Source organism: Mixophyes fleayi, chromosome 6 (assembly GCF_038048845.1).
Source record: "Mixophyes fleayi isolate aMixFle1 chromosome 6, aMixFle1.hap1, whole genome shotgun sequence".
In the NCBI taxonomy this organism is placed as follows: domain Eukaryota; kingdom Metazoa; phylum Chordata; class Amphibia; order Anura; family Limnodynastidae; genus Mixophyes; species Mixophyes fleayi.
Window position 1 is genome coordinate 144,111,079 of NC_134407.1, and position 20,818 is coordinate 144,131,896.

General features: G+C 41.3%; 1 protein-coding gene across 2 annotated transcripts in view; it reads left to right on the top strand.

Moving 5' to 3' along the window:
• Window positions 1-3,730: 3,730 nt before the first annotated feature.
• Window positions 3,731-20,818, top strand: part of PTK6 (protein tyrosine kinase 6) — a 28,965-nt gene continuing 11,877 nt past the window's right edge. The window contains exons 1-6 of one of the 2 annotated variants that reach the window (XM_075176684.1): window positions 3,731-4,104; window positions 6,779-6,900; window positions 9,253-9,416; window positions 11,738-11,909; window positions 15,752-15,910; window positions 17,863-18,044. In XM_075176684.1, the coding sequence (XP_075032785.1) occupies window positions 3,869-4,104; window positions 6,779-6,900; window positions 9,253-9,416; window positions 11,738-11,909; window positions 15,752-15,910; window positions 17,863-18,044 (1,035 nt within the window). In that variant the 5' untranslated portion in view covers window positions 3,731-3,868. The remainder of the gene's footprint in view (window positions 4,105-6,778; window positions 6,901-9,252; window positions 9,417-11,737; window positions 11,910-15,751; window positions 15,911-17,862; window positions 18,045-20,818) is intronic. The other variant, XM_075176685.1, reaches the window with a different exon arrangement.

Sequence of the window (20,818 nt, forward strand, 5' to 3'; positions counted from 1 at the left end):
TAGTGTGTAGCATAGATAGGGAATAATTTAATCTTTTTTAGACAGACCAGGTGGTTGTTTTTTGGTTAACCCTGTGTCACACACGCATCACGCAGGCTCCGGTGAGTGCTGTTCGTGAAAAAAGGTATCAAGGATTTATGTGCTAGATGAAAAAGCAGCCAGTATTTAACTTAGGTGCAAAGTAATAAACTAATTTTGTATCCCTTGCATTGTAACATGGTTTGTCCTGGAGAAGATTTACTCCTTGTTTTTGCTTTGCTCTCCTTAATGACTCAGAGGGTGGTGAGAGTTGGCTTTTTGTTTATACTTCAGAGCTAAAGTAATTGGGACAGTGGTGGTTCCTAAATCCATTCATGTTTAAGACTTTCCTCTGATGAGCCTGTTTTGATTTATAACCAATAGTGTCTAATCCTCTATATGGAACTGATCTTTTACTCCAAAGCTCAATGCAAAACATAACATTCATACTTTGTTACCTTGATATTATGTATATGAGGATGCAATTGGTTTTTAACTAACTAAACTGAATTAATTCATAAGTTGATTTTCATTAGAGATTGTGCACAATGTGATTGTTTTTTTGTATATTGTACATATTAAATTGTAATTGTTTTAATATACTGGTTGTTAAGATTAACATTAATATAAGGAGATTCACACATCGGAGTCTGACTGACACTTTTCGCTTCTGGCTCTCTGGCACGTTTCCTCTGCTCTCCCCTCCGCCCAAGGCACAGAATCGTGTGCCACAGTCCTACTTTGCATGGCCCTTCAAGAGCTCTGAACCTGTGGTCATGTGTGATGATCTGAGACCTGCCCTATTTCATCAGCTCAGCTATTTAAAGTTGCATTAAATTACAAGTAAAATGTGAAAAGTCAAAGGGCAGTCACAATTGGGTGAAGGCGATTGTGATCATGAATTGTGGATTATTTTATTGTTGACCATGAGTTGAGCTGGTAACCGGTGTTGACACTGTTACTTCCTTGATTGATAAGAGCACTATAACACAAAAATCTAGTAAGTGAAAGCACAATAGGTTGGCGATCACATATTGTGGATTGGTGTGATTATGAGTTAATTGTCTGCACAAACAGAATTGTTATGACTATTATTTCACACTAGTGGCGACAAAAGAATCATACAGTTTAAACGCATGAGCAGTTTTTTTTTTTTACTTGGTTGAAATATACGTCTATTGAACTCACATCAAAACTGGTGATATTGGTGTAAAGTTACTTTTTATGGTGTTACACAAACTATCTGAATATTTATCTGCATATGTATAAGTGTTGAATATTGTAGAGACAATTTGTGGTGTTATAATCAGGAGCACTATTACATGTAACTGTATTAATTTTTATCTAATGTCATTGGGTTGGCACTGTTGTTATATGTTGGGCAGCACCTTGGGTGCGGTTGGGAAAAAATCATATTTTTATTCTGACATGTTTATAGATAGAGAAAGGTGCCAACCTTACAGAGATTGTTGCTAGTCTTGCCGAAAGAGCTGCCAATCTAACAGGAAATCTGCCAGGTTACTGGACAGGGCTGCCAGAATCAAATAGGGAACTGTCTATCCCAGAGGTTAAGTTGTCAGTGGTCCAGTGCAATCTGACAGAGGTCCAGAGGGAGTCAAGGTCTATGCCAGATGGAATCTAGGTCTGGTGTAGAGGGAGTCCAGCTCCAGTTATTATAAATATTATTACCATGTATTTATATAGCGCCACTAATTCCGCAGCACTGTACAGAGAACTCACTCACATCAGTCCCTGCCCCATTGGGGCTTACAGTCTAAATTCCTTAACACACACACACAGACAGACAGAATGACAGACACAGACAGACAGACTAGGGTCAATTTGTGTTGGAGTCTGGAACTGTTACAGTTGTTTACAGAATATCTTGATCTCTTCCAATTGTTCCATGTGCAATTTCTATGTTATGGTCTTTTGAAGAAAGCCATTGGAGACCCATCTAGGCACTAGACCCATATTTCATGTTTCCAGAACCGGTCAGTGTAAACGGCAAGTGTGAGTAACCCACTACTTACTGCACAGCACCATAAATGGGGATAATCACCAGTACAGCAGTCTGAGCTAGAGGTCTGGCCTTGAACTGTTGGGACTCCTCCTCCCCTCATCTTTTGTATATATCATATATTATCTTACCATATCTCAGCTTATGCTTTCTGAAGGTGTTACTACCCACATCATTATCTTTTTACAAAATATTATAGGTGCTGGGTCTACTACCGACATCATTGTCTTCATCTTACTAGTTATTATTGCTGTTATTGGGACTACAACCCCCATCATCATAATGTTCTTCTTCGAGATAAGTCATAGTTGTCATTGTCCTCATTATAAATTGACACACTGTTATTCTTCATTATTATCTTCATCATCACAGCTGTTGGAAAGACTTTTAACATTTTGTGGCAGATTCAATTGGACGCGAGGTGACACGATGTATCTCCGGAACAGTCTGCAGAGACAAATCGCATCAGAGTTGATACTACTCGACTCATGTTCCCTCGCATGTCCCACATGCGAGGGAAATGAGCAGAGATTTCTGTACTGCATTAGCCTACAAGGTGCACAGCCAGACATCGAGACAATGTCTGACGGCACCTCGCAGTTCTAGTTCTAAAGTTCCATTTTATCCATATTTCCGGTATGAGACATGTCAGAATATGGTGTGTGCCTGTAAAATGTGAGTGTTACTCATTTTATGTCAGTCCCTAAGCCAAGTGATTTATGCAAGGAGTGAGATGTTTAATATGGTATTGCTGCCAGCTTCATTATAAAGAACTTTAAACAATAATCACTGTTATTACTAATTTATGTTATTGAGAGTACGGCCATTGCTAATTCTGCCAATTCATCAACCTTGTTACTGATTCTTTTATGGCATGTTATTGCTAAATGTCATTATTGATTGCCATTAGTCAATGCAATTTGCACTGTGCGATTGTTCAGTTAATCTCCTGAAATAAGATTGTACCACTGACTTATTACCTGTTATTTGCATTTCATGGTTACAGTTATCTCACCCATTTTATTAGCTGTGTGTGTCTCATCACCATTCAGTTACAAAGTCAGGTTGGACCCTGTCAACCCTTGTAGAACATGACGAGCTCTGCAAACCTAAAGAAAGAACAAGATTTGGGTGGAAGCACTGTGTTTAGGAAGAGGTGAGATTACCATAACTGTGACATTTACCAACACTGCAGCTACTGTGAGGCACCATTCTGAACTTATGAATTCTAATTAGTTGTGAGCTTTTGTATTTTTAAGACTATAGTTATCTGTTGTCTGCTCTGTAGGCATTGACTACCAGATAGGAAGACTTAAAAGCCTGGATGGATCAGTTCGCTAGGAAAGTGTCATTTATGAACATCAATAAGGCAAAGCGGTTTAATACAAGTTCTGATAAGTTTCCTTACATTTAGCTAGCAAATAATGTGACTTATATAATAGCAAAATAAGGTTTCAGTATTGCATGTTGATCAGTTATTTTCCTTGTCTTAAGAAAGGTCAATGTGATAAAACAGGTGAGTTTCCACCTGTCTCCTCCCCTCTCCTGGCCGTGTTCTAATCCCCAGAGAGGTGTGTAACACAATAGCTTATAGTGAAAGCAATGAGGAAGTGGAGGTAGAATTTCAGATGTATGATTTAGCAATCACTACACAAAGTGACCTGGCACAATTTGCATATTGTAGAACTCGTCTCACGGGTTATACTCTTACACCCTCCCAGCAATGATTCCAGCACTGGAAAGTCCATGGTGGTGAAATTGTGGCGTGTCCTCCTGGCAGAATTGTACTAATCAAATGTGAATCTCTTCAGTTCCAACTCTGTGCTCACGATGGATGGATATATAGTGATGAATCAGCCAGCACAAAGATATGTAAGCCAGTGGGATTTCGAAGGCTGTTCTCCAGAGGAGCTAAGTTTCAAATCTGGGGATCAGTTCCAAGTGCTGGACAAGACTGGGGACTGGTGGCATGTGGAAAAGCTGAACGCAAATGGCAGTAAAACTGGCAAGACAGGATATGTACCTTATAACTACCTGGCAGAGGAAGGAACAGTTGAAGAACAGTCGTAAGTAACCAAGGAGTTCAATGCACCTACTGGCATATGGTTAATGTATATAAATTAATTTATTAAATACAAAGCAGTGTTGGATAAAACTTCAATCACTTAATTATACTAAGCTAAACAGGAAATGTAATTATAATGAATTCTGATGTTCTCAGGTCACATTATGAGTTTTTAAACTAACAGTCTACTTCTGTATATATTAAGGCAATTAAGCCTAGAGGATTCTGTTTGGAGCATGATAATGATATTAAGCATTACCATGCAGTGTGTACGCTGCTCCTTTCCCTTCTCCGTGTCCCAAAATCCTCCACCACTGCAGGTAGTAGATGTCAGCTCTGCTCTAATTTTGAGCTGAACTGCGTCAGTTCTCTGCTCTACAAGTGGAGAATTGAAGCTTTATGTATTATTTCACTACATAGACTACCTTACCTACTACAAATAATTCTGGTGGGAACCTGGATAATTGCTGCTTTCTTTAAAAACATATGAAAATAAGACAAAGAAAGAGGGGATTGGTCCGCACATTCCAATTCATTAAATGTATGGGAAAAATGAATCAAAGCGCAGGAGCATATGTTAAGCACTAATAACATAATAGGCACAATAGAATATATATGTATAATGAATAGAAAACTGTACCCTCTTACACATTGGTCACATAGGTGACATTGCTGTGCTAGATGAGAATCCACAATTAGATCAAATGTACACACATTTCACAATTTATATGACAGAGCAATATTGCATAGTTCATTACACATATTTTTTATTGTAATCTATACATACACAAATATGCACACAGGGTTGTAACATAGATGAACTAGGGGACTGCCTAGATTAGTGGTGGGCAACAGGCAACCTACAGGCCAACAAATCTTTCACCTATAGCAGTGGCGGAACTACGATTGATGCAGCAGGTGCACGCACCGGGGCCCATGGAGATAAAGGGGCCCACTGCACTGGGAACTAGCAAGCTGTGGGCCCCGGTTCCTTCATTCCTGCTTCCCTGCACTGGGGTCCACAGCTCACTAGTTCTGCCTCTGGCCTACAGATTCCCAGCCGGCTGCTCCTGGTCTTATCAGAACAGGGGTTAGCCATCTTCCACATCACATGAACTCCTCTGCACATGCTCCCAGTCACTGACAGTGTAGAGCAGCAACAAGCAAAATGATGTGTATGATCACATGGCCACAGATATTGACATCCTCCTTTTCTGCCTGCCTGCTTTACAAGATGAGGTGGTGAATGACATACAGGGTGGATGGTGAGGCGGTATGTGAATACAGGGATGGAGGTCTGTGAAGGAGGGGAAAATAAGTTGCAAGAGGTTAGGGGGGAATGGATTTTAAAGAAGGGAGGTGTGGATGAATTACAGGGTCACTAGAGGAGGGAAATTACTGAGGAGGTTACGAGAGAGGAAAATAAATTACAGTGGAGAGTGAGGGAGGTGTAAATACATTACAGGATGAGAAGGGTGTGGGGTAGAAATGAATTACAGGGGAAGTGAGGATGGCGGGGGAGAAAATTCTAGGACTGTGGTGAAGAAATTGAGGCAGAAGGTGGTATAGGAGGACAAAATTACAGAGTTGCATCTCGCACCCCTTATAGCGAATTTCCGGGCTAAACACGTGGCAGATTGCAAGGCAAGATCATGTGGCTACCCTCAGTGCCATGGTCACTCTGGCAGCAAGGTAAGGAGGCACGCATGGGCTGAAGCTTTGTCTAGGATAACTCTTACCGGTCCTGGTAATTAGATATTTGTGGGCCCCATAACAAAATTATGTAAGGGCACCTATGTACATGAAGCAGACATTGTTTTATATCTTCTGGCTTACTGAAGCTCCCTCTACTGATCAGTCCATGACTGCTGTTATAGCAACCGATTAGAATAAACTGACAATATTAAGCAATCACAGGTTTCCTTTGGTTTCTGTGACAGCAGACAATGCCTGATCAATAGAAGGAGGCTTCAGGAAGCTGAATGTGGGGGGGGGGGGGGGTGTTGTATGGGTCTTTTAGTTTTTGATTATCTGCACTCTCTGGGCCTGAGTTATTAAGGAGAGCAAAGCAAAAAAAAAAGAAGTAACTTTGCACTTTGGCAAAAGCATGTTGCATTGGAGGGTGAGGTAAATTTAAAAAGTGCAGACAGATTTTATAGTTGGGGTAGGGCATGTCCTAGATCAACTTTAAATTTCAGTTTAAAAATAAAGCTATCAAGTATTTGTGTCCTAGATGAAAAAGCAGCCAGCATTTAATTTATATGTTAAGTATAATAGAAAATTAAATAATAGATTAATCTGCACCTCTTGCATTGTAACATGGAATATGTTGGCGCTATATAAATAAATGATGATGATGATGGTTTGTCCAGGATCAAATTGACTCCTTTCTTTGCCTTACTCTCCTTAATGACTCAGGCCCAATGTTTGGAGGTCACTTACTACAGCACAACTGCTCTTTTGTATTGTACCTTAAATTGCAGTAAAAGATTACACATATTTAGAACAGCAGTATGCAACATGGTTTAATCAAGGTACAAAGTTACACATTTTTCCTTTATGTCTGCACATTCCACCTATTATTCCACCTTAAGATGCAATAAATATGTTTTCACAACAGCTCTGAGCCTGACGGCTTTTTTCTGCACTCTAACTGCTCCTGGTTATCTCTGCAGATGGTTTTTCGGAGACTTGTCACGGACAGAGGCTGTGAATCTGCTCATGAAAAGGGGAAATGGGACTGGGTCCTTCTTAATACGTGTCAGTGATAAGCAAGACTTCGTGTACGCTCTCTCAGGTAACCCATAATGTGAGGTAACAAACCCTCTATTCTCAATATATAAAACATTTCATTACTCATCTCTAAAGAAATGCTTGTAGATGGGGGAAAAAGTGAACCTATTAAAATAATGTAACATTTTCTTCATTAGTCTGTAATGCTAAATACTTGTTTCAGGAACAGTCAGTCAACTTTGTGTTGAGAGGGAGCTTCAGTTAAAGAAATTGTCAGGAGCCATGCTACTGCTGCATATGGCTTTGACAAGGGAGGTGGTCCCGCTGACCCCATTGTGAGCCCTGAAGCTGCGGCACGTCCTGATACCTAATAAGGTGGAAAAAAAAAATATTGTCCAACTGTTAGAAACCCCTCCAGCCGGCACAACACAACCCGGAGTCTACTCTGCCAGTCAGGTGTTCACTGGAGCCCCTGATGGTGGGGACAGACTGGGCTGCGGACTGACAGAGGGTCGTGAAGTGTGTACCGGCTGGGGAGAACCCAGGCAAGCGGAGTGGAATCCAAGCAGAGGTCAGGGGCCGGCAGCAGACAACAGTACCAATAAACAAGCTGAGGTCAAGGGTCACGAGCAGGCAGGGAGGTCGGTATTCAAGCCAGAGGTCAGGGTCACGAGGTTCACAAGCAAAGTCCAAATCCAAGCCAAGGGTCATACACGGGAAAACAACAGCAAGTCTAATAGACAGGAACAAGGCAGAGAGCAGGCTAGCAGAATGGATACAGAACTATAACCGGCAGTGAGTTTGCAGAACTCACTGCCTTAAATATACAGGTGGACCAATCAGAGCCTAGCTCTGCAAGCAGACCCAGGGGCTGGCTAATTAATAAATTAAGGCCAAATAGCCACCAGGCTATTAAGTATTTCTGTGCACACGCCCGGCTATCCCCTGTTGCCGGGACGCGGCGCTACACTGCGGGGCGTCTGACCGTTGCCTCGCCAACGGTCGGAAGTTGGGAGGAAGTGATGTCAGGGCGCATGGGAAGCGGTGGCTGTGAGTACCGCCGCGGCTCGTGACACCAACCACTTTGTCTTAAAGGGAAATAAGAACATTTATCAATGAAACATTAGTTTCAAATGAACACTCTGTCACTGATTGACAGAGTGGGTTTTTTATACCATTTGAACAATGTCTAGGGGATGGGAAAAGTTGACAAATATACATAAATTGCAATGTTATACAGCAATTCCAAAAAAGAAGTTCATTATAATATTCAGCAGGTCTCTCTTCGGGCAGTTGAATGTTGTCTCTGTTTTGGTCCCTCAGGCAATGTTGACACCTGTATTTTTTGGTCCACCAGATTGTACCTATCACAGATATATCTTAAATGAAAACATTACAATTAGGGAAGTCATATTGAGTCTTAAATCAATAGAGGATTTAACACGATAGTGCCATTTTGCAAGACTCCAACGGCCCGAGTCATCAATGAACGGATCTGCCGCTTTTGTGCGTATCATTCACAAAAATCACGCTGAGCATGCTCGGAACCGGACGATATGCAACAGGATGCAGACAAGTCCAAGTCAGCTTCCAGCGCAAGGGAAACTTACTACAGCCTACGATTTCGGGGAGTGAACGGGGTGTGGAATGGGCGGATGCACTTAGGCAACATACAGTAAGGGTGTTCCCGTACAGCCAAGTCCACGTCTAACTCAGGCGCACACGGAAGTACGCTGGTTTTCTGCCGTATCTCTTGCTCCAGCTAGAGGCCTAGTCTAAGTCCCGAATACAAGTTATGTATGCATGCCAAAACATGTGTTTTCAATCAGGAGCAACTGTAAAAATGTCTGTTACATACAGTAGACATTAAGTACACCCTAATAGTAAAAAAAAAAATAAAATTTTTTTTTAAAAATGTTCTATGTACAATCATAAATTAATATAATATTGACTAGCAACATTAATAGAATATATTTTTTTTCTATGCTCTCTTTTGATATGTTATATTCCATGTAGGTGTAGGCGTCTGGAAACTGGTCTAGTAAAGCACAGTAAAACTACATCTGTAGCCATCACCACACGTATCTTCAGATCCGTTCCTTGTTGACCTGGGGAGTATGCAGGGCTGAGTTACGTGCAGTTTAAAACAAACGCTTTCTGCGCTACAGCAAAAAACTTGTGTTAATTTATAGTGGTGCATCAAGTGCATTATTTTAAAGTTAAAATAACAGTGCAGTTACAGAAATCATGGTATAGGTGGTGTAGCCTTGGATTGGTCTCCCCGTTCAGCCAGTCCTAGTTCCACGTATGTAGCAGCAAAGTGTCAGTGTGGAAAGCATGGGCATATTAGGTGACAGTGCGCTACAAGAAGTCTGACATTTTTTATAAACACATTCTGTGCATCTTTATGTTTCAGTGCGCATGCAGGACACCGTAAAGCACTTCAAGATCCTTCGGAACAGTCAGGCAGAATATCACTTGAATAACACCAATACTTTTCCGGATGTGAATGCGCTCATTGATTTCTTCCACTTGAAACCAGTAGCAAAGGGTATAGCCCTAACCTCTCCTTGCTTGAAGGTGAGAAAACAATAGGACGCAGCCAATTATACCTAGGATGTATATTTGTTTAGTATATGGCTGTAGGGTTGTATTTACTATGTAGAGATGTTGACCTAACCGAAACAGATACAGTTAAGTTTAGTTTGGGCTTTCAAAATGATCATAGATAATTCAGATAGGTTTCCAATTTAAAGGAGTCCGTCACCCAGAACAAAAATTATAGGTTAACTCCCCCTTCACACAACTAGCAGAACCACATATTTACAGTATTCAAGACACCCATCATTTGTGAAATATTCACCCCACCCCTGGCACCTGATCTCTGGTCTTTACCTCTGCCAAAGGATTTAGAGAATTTTGAATGTTAGCTCACCAACACCTCTTGCATGGTAAGCTCTGATGGATGGCTTTCCGGCTCTTCCTAAAAGAATGAGCTGTAGTCTTTGAGTACTTGCATTGCAATCAGTCCCTGCCAGCTTCAGCAGGATAATTCACCAAGTGCCAGGTGAATCTCACAAATGGCAGAGGTACCTTGTTTCATTAAGTCCACATGGAACAACATTTTAAATGATCCAGCTCTTAATTGGTTGTAAAATTATAACATACCCCCTACTTTAGAATTTGTTAGATCTGTGTCCTTATATTTTACACTGTGAAATGCATTATCACTCTAATGCCATTATATATTCACATATCATATCCCTATTATTTAATAGAAATGTCATACAATTTTAATGGAAACTTTACTTTCATTTGTGCATTATTGTATCACGGAGATCTCAATGTATCATGTAGCTTTAAACTAAGGATGAGCGGGCTCGGATTCCGCTAATCCGAGCCCATCCGAACAGTGCGGAGGCTCTGACGTCCAAGTCTCGCGTCGGATCTCGCGAGACTCGGATTGCATAAATTCCCCGCTAGCGGCCGCCATTTTCATTTGGGCTGTGATATGGGTAGAGGGAGGTTGTAGGGTAGTGGTACTCCTGCGTGATCAGTCCAGTTGTGCTTTATGCTTGTGTCCAGTGCTCTGTCCTTGCTGAGTCCAGTGGTGCTTTATGCTTGTGTCCAGTGCTCTGTCCCTGCTGAGTCCAGTGGTGCTTTATGCTTGTGTCCAGTGCTCTGTCCTTGCTGAGTCCAGTGGTCCTTTGGCCAGTGTCTGTCCTGCTGAGTCCAGTGGTGCTTTAGTCCTGTGCATTTTTGTGCTAAGTCCATAGTAATTGTGTAATTATTAAAAACTCCAAAAAAAAATTAAAAAAAAATTATACAAAAAAAAGTAAAAAAAAATATTAAGAAATAATTTATAAAATATAAAAAAATTCTAGAGCAATATATTATTGCAGTCCTGAAATATTAGTCCTGCAATACCTACATTCACAGTTTCTGCAGTCCAAAAAATAGGAACTGCAATCTGTATTACTACGTTCACTGTTTCAGCAGTCCAAAAAATAGGAACTGCAATCTATATTTCTACGTTCACTGTTTAAGCAGTCCAAAAAATAGGAACTGCAATCTATATTACTACGTTCACTGTTTCAGCAGTCCAAAATACTTTCTTTATTTCAGTAGTTCCAAAAAATAGTAACTTCCATTTATATTACTACGTTCTTTGTTTTTGTAGTTACAAAAAAGAGGAACTGCCATTTTTATTACTACGTTCTTTCTTTCTGTAGTTCCAAAAAAGAGTAACTGCCATTTTTATTACTATGTTCTTTCTTTCTGTAGTTCCAAAAAAGAGTAACTTCCATTATATATGCACATATATATCTATCTATATATACATATATATATATATATATCTATCTATATATACATATATCTATCTATCTATATATATATATATATATATATATATATATATATATATATTTATTTATATATATATATATGTGTATATGTGTGTACATATATATATATATATATATATATATATATATATATATATATATATATATATATATAAATAAATATGTATATATGCATATATACGTATATACAATTAATAATATATATATATATAATATATATATATATATATATATATATATATATATATATATATATATATATATATACAATTTTAAACAAATTGAAAAATGTTGAATTACAAACTGGTAGTGGAAACTTAAAGGTTAGCTCCACCCAAAACGAACAATTTGGTTACTTATGTGTGAATTAGTCTTGAAGCGAAATCATGTGGTAAGATGATAAGACAAGAGGTAGCATAAACACATCCATTTATTAGGTTTATTTTGTGTGTATCACTGATCCTCCCTGTCTGCACATCATAGTTATACGCTATGTAACTAGAGTTCATTAACTTCTTTATCTTCTGTCGCCAGGATGAGCCGGAGACCAGTGACTTGTGCCTAATGCCCCTGGACGAGTGGGAGAGGCCCAGAGAAGAGTTTACCCTGGAGAGGAAGTTGGGAAAGGGAAACTTCGCGCAGGTCTATGAAGCTTCCTGGCAGGGACGGTTGAAAATCAAGGTGGCCATTAAGGCAATAAAGCAGAGTGAGTGATGGATACATTCATGGAGCATTTTATTTCATGTCATGATTTTCCCACCCACCAAAAGCCCCTGTGTTTAAGCTGAAGCTACAGTGTGCATCATACAGACCTGTGTGCAATCAAATACATTTATTAAACATCCTTTCATGCTGTCCCCATACAATCCCAGTTAAAGTAACAGTTTTTGGGTTGAACAAATGCAACCAATGCCCTAATTCACTAGGATGCAGTATCCCATGGAGGACTAGAGAAGCCCACAAAATGGCCACCACCACTGTGTGCAGGTGACTAGTCTACTACAAAATGGGTCAGTGAACACATTTAGGCAGCACTGTCCCTACGCTCAGACTCAGAAGTGGGCGTGGTCTTGTGAGAATGTGGGCATGTATTGTTCAGAATGGACACGGCCTGGGTGGATGTGCGTGTGGGTGTGCTTTGGGCAGATCATGGGAGGATCATATTATGTCCCAATTTTACTTTTTAAAATGTTGAGTGGTATAAACTTGCAGTAGAAATAGTCAAGTCAATTTTATGGCTTTCTCTGGTTTAATGCAAATTTGCACTTTAAATGCATCATCACCGTCAGCATCACCAGCTATTTATATAGCGCTACTAATTCCGCAGCGCTGTACAGAAAACTCACTTACATCAGTCCCTGCCCCATTGGAGCTTACAGTCTAAATTCCCTAACATATACACACTCATAGACAGACACAGCCAGAGAGAGACTAGGGTCAATTTGATAGCAGCCATTTAACCTACTAATATGTTTTTGGAATGTGGGAGGAAACTGGAGCACACGGAGGAAACCCACGCAAACACAGGGAGAACATACAAACTCCACACAGATAAGGGCATGGCCGAGAATTGAACTCATGACCCCAGTGCTGTGAAGCAGAAGTGCTAACCTCTAAGCCACTGTGCTGCCCAATGCCCAATTCTAGTGAACCCTCAGTGACTGCAAAGAGTCATTATGGAGGTTTTGTAACAGTTAAAATAGGAGTGGGGAAGGTTATAGAAAAGTAACCTGGGTGGGGAGGGGGAATGTATGTGGCGGAAGGTAGCAGAGCACAACAGGTAAATACAAAAGGAAAAACATAAGCGCAGGACAACAACAAAGTCAATATCATTCACATCACAAAATAACACTCTGCCTACGTGACTGAGCACATGCAGGTGGTTGGGGAGCCTGGAGGACAGCCTGAATGCCAGACCCCAGGAATGTAACTTTAATAGACCAGCTTTCACTTAAGATAATCAATACATTTTAAGAAAGAATTTTATCATGATAAAATTCAAGTTACTTCCACCACTGACCACTAGATGACGGCATAAGCAAAAGTAGGAGTTCTGTCAAATGTGAAAAGTGGAACGGGTTGACCACAAGAGGGTGACACATGCATACATTGTACATTGTGATCATTGAATATTCAGATTAAACCACACAACTACCAAATGCAACATAACAGCTCTACTGTGAGTAGTAAGCACTGTATCACAGTGGTTAAAGAAGTAGAATTGTTTTCCCAATGTTGTACAATATCTCATGCTTGCTAAAATTATCTATGTTATTACTACTAATTACTATATAATTACTACTAATTATTCTGCCTATTTTCTCTAAGTTATAAATGTACAATATAGCAGCCATATTGATTGAGATTACAGAATGCTTTTACAGCATAACAAACTAATAGCATTCCGACAAAGAATCTCAGTCCAATATTTTTATTGTTGTAAAATACTAGTAAAATGTGATATTGTCTGTAGTCGTATAAAAGAGACACGTCCTTCAGAACCTACAAAAAACTAGCGTTGTGCTGCCAGGGTTGACAAGCTGCGATGATCAGCGTTTCATTTAGGAAGTGATACTTCACATTTCTTAAATTAAATTGCAGTGATCTAAATAATAGGCTTGGGAATGATGCTATATATATTGATTAAAGTAAATATTGATGCTCTGCATTAGTCACCTGTACAGCCCTCTTGATCCTATTCCCTCGCAAATTGGTAGATCCCTGTCTTCTGTGCTCATTTCACCTCTAACTCAAATCTGTAATCTCTCACTCTCTACTGGCATCTTTCCATCACTATACAAGCATGCAGTGATTACTCCTATTCTAAAAAAACAAAACTCCGACCCAAACTCTCTCTCAAATTACCGTCCCATCTCTCAGCTCCCTTACCCCTCCAAGCTTCTAGAGAGACTTGCCTACACTCGCCTCACACGCTTTCTTTCCGCTTACAACCTGTTGGATCCTCTTCAGTCTGGCTTTCATTCTCAACACTCCACAGAGACTGCGTTGACCAAGGTTGTCAATGATCTGATCACTGCTAAAACTGAACGCCATTACTCTCTCCTAATTCTCCTGGATCTCTCGACTGCATTTGACACCGTTGACCACTCTCTTCTCATACAAACGCTGCAATCCCTAGGTCTTCAAGACACTGTTCTATCCTGGTTCTCATCCTACCTCTCTAATCGCTCTTTCACTGTTAATTTCTCTGGAGCCACCTCTGCTCCGCTTCCCCTATCAGTTGGAGTACCACAAGGCTCAGTGCTAGGTCCTTTGCTGTTCTCTATCTATATCACTTCTCTTGGAAATCTAATAAGTTCCTTTGGCTTTCAGTATCCTCTCTATGCAGATGATACCAAAATCTATCTATCTTCTCCTGATCTCTCGACATCTGTGTTGTCCCGTGTAACTGACTGTCTTTCTGCCATATCATCTTGGATGTCCTCTCGCCAACTCAGACTTAATCTTTCTAAAACAGAGTTAATAATATTCCCACCCACCAACAAGAGCATACCTGACATTTCTATCTCTGTTGATAACATGACCATAAATCCCACCCCATAAGCTCGCTCCCTAGGTGTAACCCTTGACTCACACCTATCATTTGTTCCCCACATTGACTCTATATCTAAATTCTGTTACATACATCTAAAGAACATTTCCAGAATTCGCACATATCTCACATAAGACACTGCAAAAACCTTAATTCATACACTTATCATCTCCCGCATTGACTATTGCAATTCCCTCCTTACTGGTCTTCCCAAAAACAGACTCAAACCCCTACAATCTATTTTGCACGCTGCGGAAAGACTGATTTTCCTTGCAAATCGTTATTCCTCTGTTGAATCACTCTGTATGTCTCTATACTGGCTGCCTGTTTTGTACCGAATCCAATATAAAATACTTTTACTAACCTACAAGGCCATCAACAAAGCTGCACCAACATACATCTCCTCTCTTGTCTCAAAATATCTCCCAACTCGGCAACTCCGTTCTACACAAGATCTGCGTCTCTCATCCACCCTCATTACATCCTCCCATTCCCGGTTTCAGGAATTTTTTCGGGCTGCACCCACTCTATGGAATGCTCTCCCTCGCACAGTAAGACTCTCCTCTGGTCTACAAACTTTCAAGCGTTCTCTGAAAACCTACCTCTTCAGACAAGCTTATAATATTCCTCAGCCACCCTCTTAACCTCGCTACCTTTAGCCTGTTACACAATTTCACACAAGACAACTACCCCCTGACCAACACTGTTGTGTGACGGGATCATTTAGCTTATGAGTCACTTTTACCTTTGCAGTCTGGCTGGGCCAAAATGCAAAATGTAGACTTAACCTCATGTGTCCCATAGATTGTAAGCTTGCGAGCAGGGCCTTCTCACCTCTTTGTCTGTTTTACCCAGTTTGTTTATTAGTTTATTATGTTTGTCCCCAATTGAAAAGCGCTACGGAATATGTTGGTGCTATATAAATAAATGATGATGATCATGATGATGATGATGATTCTCTTAATCTCTTATTCTCTGTTCTCATAATTCCTCAGATGTGACTAACCGTGAAATATTTTTGAAGGAAATAGCATTTCTGAAGACTCTCCACCATCGAAACCTGCTATCGCTGTATGCCGTATGCTCAGTGGGGGACCCATATTATATCATTACAGAGCTACTGTCTAAGGGAGATCTGCTCAACTTCCTTAGAGGTGGGTGTAACTTGCTACATGGGTAGAGTATACATGTAAAGAGCAATATCCAAGTGATCAAATCCAGTACACCCCATTGTTGAGAAGTCAAATATTAATGATGAAACTGTTTTTAAAATTTGTATGAGGAAGCAATACTTTTAGTTGGCGCAGTAGAGAACACTTATCAAGTGTTAAACTACCCTATACGCAAAGTGATGTTAAGGGGACTTAAAGGTGGGCAAACAATGTAACAAAGCAATGGTGGGATGCTGTTTACAGAATTAGTGGCAAAGAGAAGTGGTGATGCCACTATATAGATCATTGGAGAGACCACACCTAGAATACTATGTTCAGTTCTTGAGGCCTTATTTCCATAAGGACATCAATAGATTATGCAAAGAAGGGCAACTAACATGTGCATGGTTTAACATGGTACAGGATGAAAGCATTCTACAGAGGAAGAGAGGATTCAGAACAAGAGGACATACATTTAAACTGGAGGAGGTATAGCAGGTTTAGGAGAAATTGAGGAAGATTTACTTTACTCAAAGAGTAGTAGATAGGTGGAATAGGCTTTCCAACAGAAGTGAAAGAGAGAAATTTAAATATGCGTGGTACATACATAAGGCAATACTAACTTTGGAAAAAAGCTAAGGATCAAATAAGGTCACAGGTTGTTAGGAATAAAATGAGCAGACTAAATGGGCCACTCTCAGCAGTATGCAGTTTATAAAATTTGACAGCAGATTCCCTCTTCGTTGCACCACACCTTAATAACTGTTAACCTAACCCTCTAAATTCTTATCTACAAATAAAAACACTGACAACTTTATCTTGGCAAAAAAAAGGTCACAGTTTCGTTGATTACAAATTATAAAGGGTGGAGCAAGAGCGATCCAATCAGCCAACCACTAATAGCAAAACCGAACAGTGTATGGCCCACAGGCACTAACCACTGGTCCCAGGACCCAGTCCTTTACGATCTGCCACTGTTAAATCTGGCGTCATCGTGACTACTCCCCTCTGGGCTCACAAAGACGTCCGAGCACAGTGTAGGTCTAGGAGTCCTCGCACAGAGGTACCAAGAGCCAGGGTGCTTCGAAAGGAGTAGTGACGTGCAGCCAATCAGCGGTAGCACCGTGTGATATAGCCGCTCTCCTGCCTACTGTGCCTCTTTTCAACATATTAACTACCTTCCATTAAATAACTTCAGAAACGTAAGGGTGGGAGGGAATTCCTGAAGGCTAGAGGGAGAACGCCTATTGAAGCACTAATATATATAAACACAGCCTAACTCCACCCCCCTGCATCCATAGGCAGCAGCATGTCACCAGACTTAACCCTGTAAGGTAAGTGCCTGCTTCGTGACAAACAGATGCGTTTATCTGCATTCAGCTTAAGGCCTCATTTTTAATAATAATGACAGTAACAGTATTATTGGGTCGACCATTGAAATGTAGACAGTATTATTAGGACGACAATTCAGATGTAGACAGTATAATAAGGTCACAATTCAAATGTAGGCAGTATTATTAGATTGACAATAATATCCCTAACTGTATCTCTTACCCTCACTCTGACCATATAATACTGTCTACATTTCAATTGTCAACCTAATAATACTGTTTAATTTTGAACTGTCGACCTAATAATACTATCTACATTTCAACTGTCTGCCTAATAAAACTATAGACATTTCAATTGTTGGTTTAATGATACTGTCGTCATTTTATTTGTCTACCTAATGTTGTCAGCTTTCTGAATGTCGATTAAATGTTGTCTCTGTATGTGTCCATATAGTTATCCTCTTAATCTGCTTCTGGACAAACATTTCATTCAAAACAAAATTCTGCAAAAAAACAACATCTTCGTTAATAACTTACTCAAAATGTCAGATATTGTGTCACACTTTGTCAACCTGTTAATTGTTCATTGACTGTAGTGAGTTGATTATTCTTGTGTTTCACTAGGCAACGAGGGCCAGGAGCTGAATGTAGATGGACTACTGGATATAGCTGGGCAGGTGGTGGACGGGATGCATTACCTTGAAGCAAATAATTGTATCCACCGGGACTTGGCGGCTAGAAACGTCCTGATTGGACGGAACAACATCTGCAAAGTGGCAGACTTTGGCTTGGCAAGATTTATTAAGGTGAGAAATTATTCCCAAGATAACCACCTAGATTAAACAATGGTTCTCACATTCTTGAAGATATTTTAGGAATTTGTTACGGATAACATTCAATCCCGTACCACACTTCTGCGCGTCGGGTAGGGTTTTAGACAGAGACGGAACCTATTTATAAAAATAAGCACCATGTAGTGACACCTAGTGGAAAGGTACTGTGACTTATTGATTATATTTAGGGTTTCCAGTTTTCAGCTTTGTCTAAAAAACCCACTGAGGGCTTTCCTGGCACTATTAGTTAAAACCAAGTAAGTTTGAAATCTCTTTTCTCAATAAGGCTGAGTCTGTGAATAGCAGTTTAGAGCATGAACTTCACCACACTGCTTCCTGCGCCAGTTTAGCTATATTTATAAGATGTGGGAAACAGCATGGTGTCAAGCTTTACTAAGCAAAGCAGTACCTGTCCTGGAGTGAATCTGAAAGACTTCAGCATTTCTAGTAAGTTGCCAATCAGCCTCAAACCTTCTGTCACTCACCAGACTGTGAGTGTTTCTTCCCGTGTGTTTAGGAACCGTGGCCGTCCACCATCCTGAGGGTCTGCGCATGCGCAGCCCTTTCAAAACCTTCAGTACCTGTTCCTTTAACTTAATTGGCTGATCAGGCAACACTCCCTATTTAAAGCACCTGCTGTCCATACCTCGTTGCCTGATCTTGGAGTCTCATTCCCCATGAGCCTCTGAAGGTGTTCCTGTGTTTCCTCGTGTATTCAGCGCTGCTGATTCCTGTGGTTTCCAGACCACTTCTACTCCTGTGGTTTCCAGACCACTTCTACTCCTGTGGATTCATCGTGACTGTTAGCTGATTCCTATCCGCTGCCTCCGTGCACTACAGTCTTCAGACCACTTCAACTCTCCAGTGTTTCATCGTGACTGTTAGCTGATTCCTATCCGCTGCCTCCGTGCACTACAGTCTTCAGACCACTTCAACTCTCCAGTGTTTCATCGTGACTGTTAGCTGATTCCTATCCGCTGCCTCCGTGCACTACAGTCTTCAGACCACTTCAACTCACCTGTGTTTCATCGTGTCTGTTAGCTGATTCCAATCCGCTGCCTCCGTGCACTACAGTCCTCAGACTACTTCAACTCTCCTGTGTTTCATCGTGACTGTTTGGCTGATTCCTATCTGCTGCCTCCGTGCGCTACAGTCTTCAGCTCATCTCAACTCTCCCGTGTTTCCTCGAGACTGCTACAACTATTCCTATCCGCTGCTCTCCATGCTCAACAGTTCCAGCTCAGCTCTACTCTCCCTTGTTTCATCGTGGCTGCACCCGCTGGTTGCTATCCGCTACCTCCGTGTACCTGCAGAGTCCTGCTGGCTGCTACTCCTCCGTTCTACTCGTGTCTGCAGCAGCTGATCCGCTCCCCGTGCTTCTCAGTGTTCCTGCTGGTGTCTACTCGCCAGTCTGCATCGGATCTGCGCCTCACTGCTTTCATCTCGTCTAGACCATCGCTACTCTTCAGGGTCCTCCAGGAGTCCAGTTCTACATACTACTGCTTCCTGAGTATTTGTTCCCCTGCTGGTCTACCTACCTGTGCGCTGCACCTACTTGATTACCGCTTCACCCTCCAGGGACTTCGCATCCTGCCGGCCTCCAGCCGTTCAGGTATCTCTGCACTCCTGTCTGACAGCCTGCTCCTGAACCACGGTATGCATACTTCTCATTGACTGTGCTGGTGTATTGCATATCTTGCTGGACTGAGTTGTTCTCCTCTGGAGCTTACTATCCGCTGAGACTTTTGCCATCATTGACTGTGTTATCTTTTGCCCGGATAGTTTCTATGACTTTGTATTATTGCAGTGCTGTTCAGTCATTACTATATTGTGCATGTCATTGTGGATCAAGTTCAAGGTGCCCGTGTATCCTCTGTATTGCAGTCTCTCCCCGTGCTCCTCCTCACATATATATTCAGTGGTACAACTTGCTAAAGGCAGACCACTGATTCCTGTTTCCAGTGTCACCTGTTCCAGTGTCCTCTCACATAGCAGTGGTACAACTTGCTAACGCAGACCACTTACTCCCGGATACCTTCACCTGGATTCCATTCCTTCACCCAGACAGCGGTACAACTTGCTAAACGCAGACCGCTGACTCTCATCACCTCCTCGTTTCTGTTGGACATTCCTCCTCACTATAGCAGTGGTACAACTTGCTACCGCAGACCACTGACTACCCTCACGTGTCCTTTGTCCATTCAGTTCCTCGTGTATTACTCCGTATATATTACCAGTGCTGCTTGTCATAGACTTTCCCGAGCATCTCTATCATCTGCTGTCTCCTGTTCCGTGATCACCCCGCTACCAGAGTACCATATTACCATCTATACTCTTTTGGTAAGCTTATCACCTGGTGATCCCTGGGTAAAGACTCCTAGTGCCCGTGACAGTAAGATCCGGCCATGACAGACCCAGATACGGAACCTACAGCCAAAGAGATGCTGCAGCATCTGGTCACCCGTGTGGAGCAACAGGATGCTCGCCAACAGCTGTTACTTCAATGCTACCAGTCGTTAGCCTCCCAAGGAACATCTGGACAGACCGTTACAGCTAATGTTGAAGCTCCTGTGCTTTCCTCCATTTCCCCAGTGCCATCCCAGGTGTCTACGGCTTCCACGCTTCACCTGCCTACTCCGTCAAAGTACGATGGAGACCCCAAAACTTGTAGGGGTTTTCTCAACCAATGCTCAGTTCATTTTGAGCTCCAACCTCAAAATTTTTCTACCCATCGTTCCAGAGTGGCC